The 6,066-nt window shown below is 39.5% G+C and overlaps 1 protein-coding gene across 4 annotated transcripts in view; it reads right to left on the reverse strand.

The window, feature by feature from the left end:
• LOC116672860 (ninjurin-2) overlaps window positions 1–5,372 on the reverse strand; it is a 27,745-nt gene extending 22,373 nt beyond the window's left edge. For 2 of the 4 annotated variants that reach the window (XM_032504828.1, XM_032504831.1), the window contains exon 1: window positions 5,101–5,372. In XM_032504828.1, the coding sequence (XP_032360719.1) occupies window positions 5,101–5,196 (96 nt within the window). In that variant the 5' untranslated portion in view covers window positions 5,197–5,372. The remainder of the gene's footprint in view (window positions 1–5,100) is intronic. The other 2 variants (XM_032504830.1, XM_032504829.1) reach the window with 2 other exon arrangements.
• Between the last annotated feature and the right edge of the window lie 694 nt (window positions 5,373–6,066).

Consider the following 6,066-nt stretch of genomic DNA (forward strand, 5'->3'; position numbering starts at 1 on the left):
TTCCTCAGGAGGGTGGCTGGCGTCTCCCTTAGAGATAGGGTGAGAAGCTCAGTCATCCTTGAGGAGTTCGGAGTAGAGCCGCTGCTCCTTTGCGTCGAAAAGAGCCAGTTGAGGTGGTTTGGGCATCTGGTATGGATGCTTCCTGGGCACCTCCCACAACTAGGTGGAGGGATTATTTCTCCAACCTGGCCTGGGAACACCTCGGGGTCCCCCAGTCGGAGATGGTTGATGTGGCTCAGGAAAGGGAAGTTTGGGGTTCCCTGCTGGAGCTGCTGCCCCCGCGACCTGATACCGGATAAGAGGATGGAGATGGATGTATGTTTTTTTTTTTACTATAATTATTCTATTGTTTCTTTTTCATTGTATCAGTGTTTGTTAGTGGTGTCAATATGTTCAATGTAAGAATGTTTCCTTGAAATGAACAACCTGTCATGTCCATGTTGAACTGCAATAATAATGATAACAAAGAAGAAGAAAAGAAACAAAAACTGCAGCTAAAAATAGTCACCAACACTCTCTTTACTCACGTTTAACTAACATTTGCTAAAAACTACTTTGGCCGGCTGTTAAGGTACATTTTTTTTTAACAATGAAAGTATACATTTGTGAGAATAAAGATTTACATCTTCAGTAGGTTGAATTGGAGCAGAGTACCACAGAGAGAATGCCGCCTGCCCCAACTTTCAAAGGTTACCCACACTAGATCTTATGGAGGAAAAGCATTACTTCACTGGCCCTCTATAGATTACTTGAACTTCTGAACATACCCGTGATCTCAGCTGGGTGCGGTCAGACACAGCGGTGTGATCTGTAGTATTTATGACCACAGCCAGATGTGATCTAGCAAAAGAACATCACAAGTTGGCAGCCAAGCAATATTATTTACCTGGGTGCAGTTATTCTTTAACCGGTGCTTCATTTTGCAAGCAAAACACAATAAATGGTGAACTCTTAAACCAGATGATGGTCTCTGTTGATTGCTTTTAAACTATTTTACAGTATGATTGTTAGGAAAGATACGTGGTGCTCTTATCTTTTATTTAACCATGAAGGGACCATCTTCTTCTGAGAGTTTGACTGTTCTGTCTTGGAAACATTGCGTGTTTGGAGAGGCTGTGTGATTCCTATTAACTTGGTATCAGCGCTCCACGCCTTGTTGCTGTGCTCCATACATAGAAAGTGACTTAGAGGTGTAAAGTCTCCACACCATAGAAATAGATTTATGATGGCAGCTTCACACAGGGCCCAGCTTGAAAACCCTATAAATCCAATTTTGGCAAATGACATGCTTTCCTTTGGACTGGATTTGAAGCTATGCTAGATGTTGAAAAGATGTCATGAACTCAGAAAGCCCATTCAAAATCAAGAAGATCAATTAGAAATCCACCAGCATCAAACTGTATTTAAACCCTCCCAGCAGATTATGTAAAGCCAGCTCATACCCCAAAAGGACTTAAAGGGTAAGTCCAGATCGTTTTAGTCAAGTTAATTTTATAAATAATATCTTGTATAGAAAAAACACCAAGATACCAAGGTGCATTATGAGTACTGACCCATTGCACAAATAAAGAAACTATATCAAGGTTTTTGTTGGTTTGTTGAATGATATCAATGACTCACCATACCAAGTATCAGATTTCTGGGTGTGAAAACTGTAACACTGGAGTTTTCAGCCATTTAATAACAACAACAAAAAAATGTCTTCATGAATCTTTATATATCATTCAGTTCCAGACTTTATACTTGATTACATCACAAGTTAGAGTTTTTGAACATTGGACTTTAGAGAGTTGTTCATGTTTACTAATATTCTTGGACTGTCTTAAGCCTTCATGCACAGGTATTTTTTTACATAACAGCTTTTTCTATGCGTTTTGGACTTTCATCCACACACAAATGCCATTAAGGTGATTGAAAACTGAGCATTTGGAAAACTCTGGCAAGGGTTTAGACTTTTATAAATGGTGTTTGTGTAGACAGGGAAAAGAGAGTTTTTAGTTAGTATCGTCAGCTCCTTTGTGATGTGTTACAAAAGAGCCGACATTTCTTGCGATGGTGGGCTAGGCCAAACTAGTGACGGTAACAGGCTTGCTATCAGAACCTTTTACATGTTTACACATTAATGTACAGTTCCATTGTATTGTGGAACAGTGGCATCAGAATGCCCTACAGAGGTTTGGACAAGACTGTTGGACTTCTAGTTGATGGGTAACCTTCTGGGAACAGCTTTTTTTCAGGCTTGTGATTGGTCAACATTTTCTTTGCGCAACTGGGGTTATATTGCTTCCTGTAGGCTTAGAATGCTCTTGACAACGCTTCAATTTTGTTTTTGTATTTTCATGTGGACAAAGATTTTTCTAAACAGTGCACGTGTGGATGGGATTTTTTTGAGAACAAAAGAAGGAAAAAAACCTTGTGTCAAAAGAACCTGTGTACTTGTGGATGGGTCTTAGACCGTAGAATAACATTTATAAAATGGTAAAAAGAGAGGTTTTGTCTCAGTGAACCTCCCTGAATAAATAAAGGTTAAAAAAAAACAATAACAAAAATAAATATTACAAGGGATTACAGTGCAATGTCAGTGGCAGGTTTCAGATTGCAAAGGAAACCACATCTAATTATATAGCTGCTCTCACAATGGCTCTTACTCTAAAATATTCTGCAGCCCTCACACCTGCGTAATGTAGTGATGAAAGCATCAATCATGCACATACAAACCACTAGCAATGACATACCGGATGTGTACCATGCTGAGAGAGCAATTTCTTAAACACATCCTGTATGCACATGGACACACATACACTCATTTCCACTTTTCTCTCTTCACATCTGCCAACATATGATCAAGCGACCAGGGTTTAGATGAATAGTTGTGGCAAAGACTTGGTTTCTGTGAACGTCCATGATGGGCATTTACATTCTGAGCCACATGATATGATCATTACTGCCACAGCTAGTGGCTGATGATGTACCATACGCTCTCAGCTTATCTGTGATAAAGGACGCTACAGGCCTCTGCTATGGTTGTCTGTACCATCATTCACAATCCATATTAGTCACTTTAATTCTTGCTAATTGCACCTAAACCATACAGCAGCTACTGTAACAGCTTTCGGTGGTTAGAATTATCACTGTGACAAGTTATCCCACACATTACAGATAAACTGTTTTAAAAAGAAATGGTAGTATTGTTCTCATTGATATGAAAGTTTGACTCATCAAACAACAAGAGGGAGATTCAGGGATTTAAAGTGTGTGTTTGTGTGTGTGTATGTGTGTGTGTGTGTGTGCGTGTGTGTGCATGTGTGTGTGTGTGTTTAGTTTAATGAATAAACAAAACCAGCATTCATGAGAGGTAAATTTGGACATGGTTAGCAAGCAGCAAACCTATTTTTCCTGAGTAGGATTGCTATCAGGTAAAATGTACTGAAAATATACTTTTTGACTATACCTTTGTTAGTGAGTTTTCTTGGGATTTTTAAAAATTATTATTATTGATTTACAACAAGCAGAAAAGCCCCCAATACCTGCCCCAAGTTCTCCAAATAATTTAATCAAAATTGTTACAGTGACATAATTATCAAGCCTTGGTCATTCAAAAATCTCGTTAGAAGTGATCTAAAATAAAATGTATAAGATTCCAGACACATATGTAATATTAACATAAAATTAAAAAGTAGATTTAGGGCATTCATTGTTGGTAATTACTGAAGAAATTACCTAATTTTGCAAATTCCATTTAAAAAAAAAAGGATACTTTTTGATTTAATTTCAACCACAACTCTTTAAAATACTGTGAATAATGCATGCAGTATTTAGTGTGTGACGATGGAACATACAGTATGCACATGTACACTCGTCACTGTCTCACTCATACACGCCCCCCCCCCCCCCCCCCTCCCACAAACAAACACACACACACACACACACAACACACACAACAGCTTCTCTTGAGTAATAGCACTTTGTTCACTGCAGACTATGTGCTAAATATACCAGTAACTGATAGCCTGCTGGCCCTGACACTGATGCAGAAGTTGAATTGCAACAGACACCAAGAATGGAATGCCCATTGAACTGTAAGTGTGTGTGTGTGTGTGTGTGTGTGTGTGTGTGTGTGTGTGTGTGTTCTCATTTAACTACATTTGTGGGGTCCAAAACCAGTATGCTTGTGGGGTTCAGACAGCTTTGTGGGGCCAAAATGCTGGACCCCACAACTTTAAAGGGCTGTTTGAGGTTTAAGACTTGGTTTTAGGATTAGGGTTAGAATTAGATTATGGTTAAGGTGAGGGTAAGGGGCTAGGAAATGCATTATGTCAATGGCAGGTCCCCACAAAGTCAATGAGACGCACTATGTGTATGTGTATGTGTGTGTATGTGTGTGTGTGTGTAAGTGTGTGTTAGGGACACTGTCTGCATTTCTATAAGTGTAGTGAATGAGGATAAGTCAGATTATATGAAGAAAGTGTTAGTTAAACACTGTTTTAAACAATGCCAAACAAAACTAAACTAAAACTATGAAATGTGATACTCAAAAATAATACAGAAAAAGCCTTAAAAATTAAATTAAATTAAACTAAAAAAAGTGTTTTCTCCAAAATATTATATTAGGTCCCCAACCCCACCTTGACCCCTTTTTTCTTGGCATCAGTAAGTACCTGCTCTGTTGACCCGCAGCACATTAGAGGACTTTATTAGCCTTTGCACACAGGCTCTAATTGATATTCGATGGATGTTGCAATCGTAACTTGGTCTCAGAATAGAGTATGGACCCACAGAGCCACACAGCAACCTCTCTGATCCTCAGCTCTCACTATGGCAAGACATACCACAGCTCTGTGGCAAAGCTACAGGAGCAGTGATTCAGAATCATAGATAGACCAGGACTGAGTAGAAGGGAGATGAAAGCGTGAAAGAAAGAAACAGAAAGGAAGAGACAAAGAGGTAGGAGAGGCCATTGCTAAACAGACGGAAAGATGAATCTATAAAACAACTTCATTCAATTTTTTTCTTTCTCTGTCTGTCCCCTTTGTCTCTAGCTGTCTCTTTCCCAATTATGCCCTCTTTTTCACACACGTTTCTCTCTCTCTGTGCACTAACCTGCAGAGGGCCACTGGCTGGCATGGTGGATCTCAGCGACGTCAGGTCGATGTCTCGGCCCTGCTCCCCTCTCTCTGTCTTCCCAAGTCCCTGCATAATAAGGCCCGAAGTGAGCAAGCAACCAAGCACACACACACTTGAATGTTACCCCCACAGCGATGAAAATGCTAATGCAAGGATGGCAGTGGTCTTTATGAAAGAAAATGACCCTGGACACCAGGCACCAAGCACCAGGCAAGGCAAGAGAGGACAGTCGAGGGACAAACAAACGGCTTATTCACCCCATTCTGGTCTTTCTCTCTCTCTCTTTCTCTCTCTCTCTCTCTCTCTCTCTCTCTCTCTCTCTTACACACAAATTTTCCGCTCTCTCAGCCTCTATTCTCCATCCATATACCAAATCTAGGTTGTAAAAATCCTGGAACACCAAACGAACCACTGTGCTCTGAAAACCAGGCATATTTGGTCAGAGTGTTAGACTGTGACCATATTTAAAGTTACTCCCTATCTATCTATCTATCTATCTATCTATCTATCTATCTATCTATCTATCTATCTATCTATCTATCTATCTATCTATCTATCTATCTATCTATCTATCTATCTATCTATCTATCTATCTAAATGACCAAACCAATGCATACCAAGTTGTGTCTATTACTGTAGGGCTTGTTTGCTCAACCAAAACCTTCTGCAGTATTTCTGTTAACTGAGGTCAGGCATCTTCTTGTAAAAGCACTGCGGCTCCACTGTTAGAGGTTTACAGCTCTCTTAACCAGGGAACCATTATTTGTAACAGGAAGAATGTGTTATCTTGTCTTTCTCGGTTTAATGAAAAAGAAACATTTTTCGGCAGTATTTAAAATGTACACAAAACAATAGCCGGCAGTGTGGAACTAAAATTAAAATAAAAAGTGTTTTTAAATGGTTTATTAGAATATGAGAGTGGATGGCCTTTTGTAAAACTGA

The sequence above is a fragment of the Etheostoma spectabile genome, chromosome 23 (assembly GCF_008692095.1).
Source record: "Etheostoma spectabile isolate EspeVRDwgs_2016 chromosome 23, UIUC_Espe_1.0, whole genome shotgun sequence".
In the NCBI taxonomy this organism is placed as follows: Eukaryota; Metazoa; Chordata; class Actinopteri; order Perciformes; family Percidae; genus Etheostoma; species Etheostoma spectabile.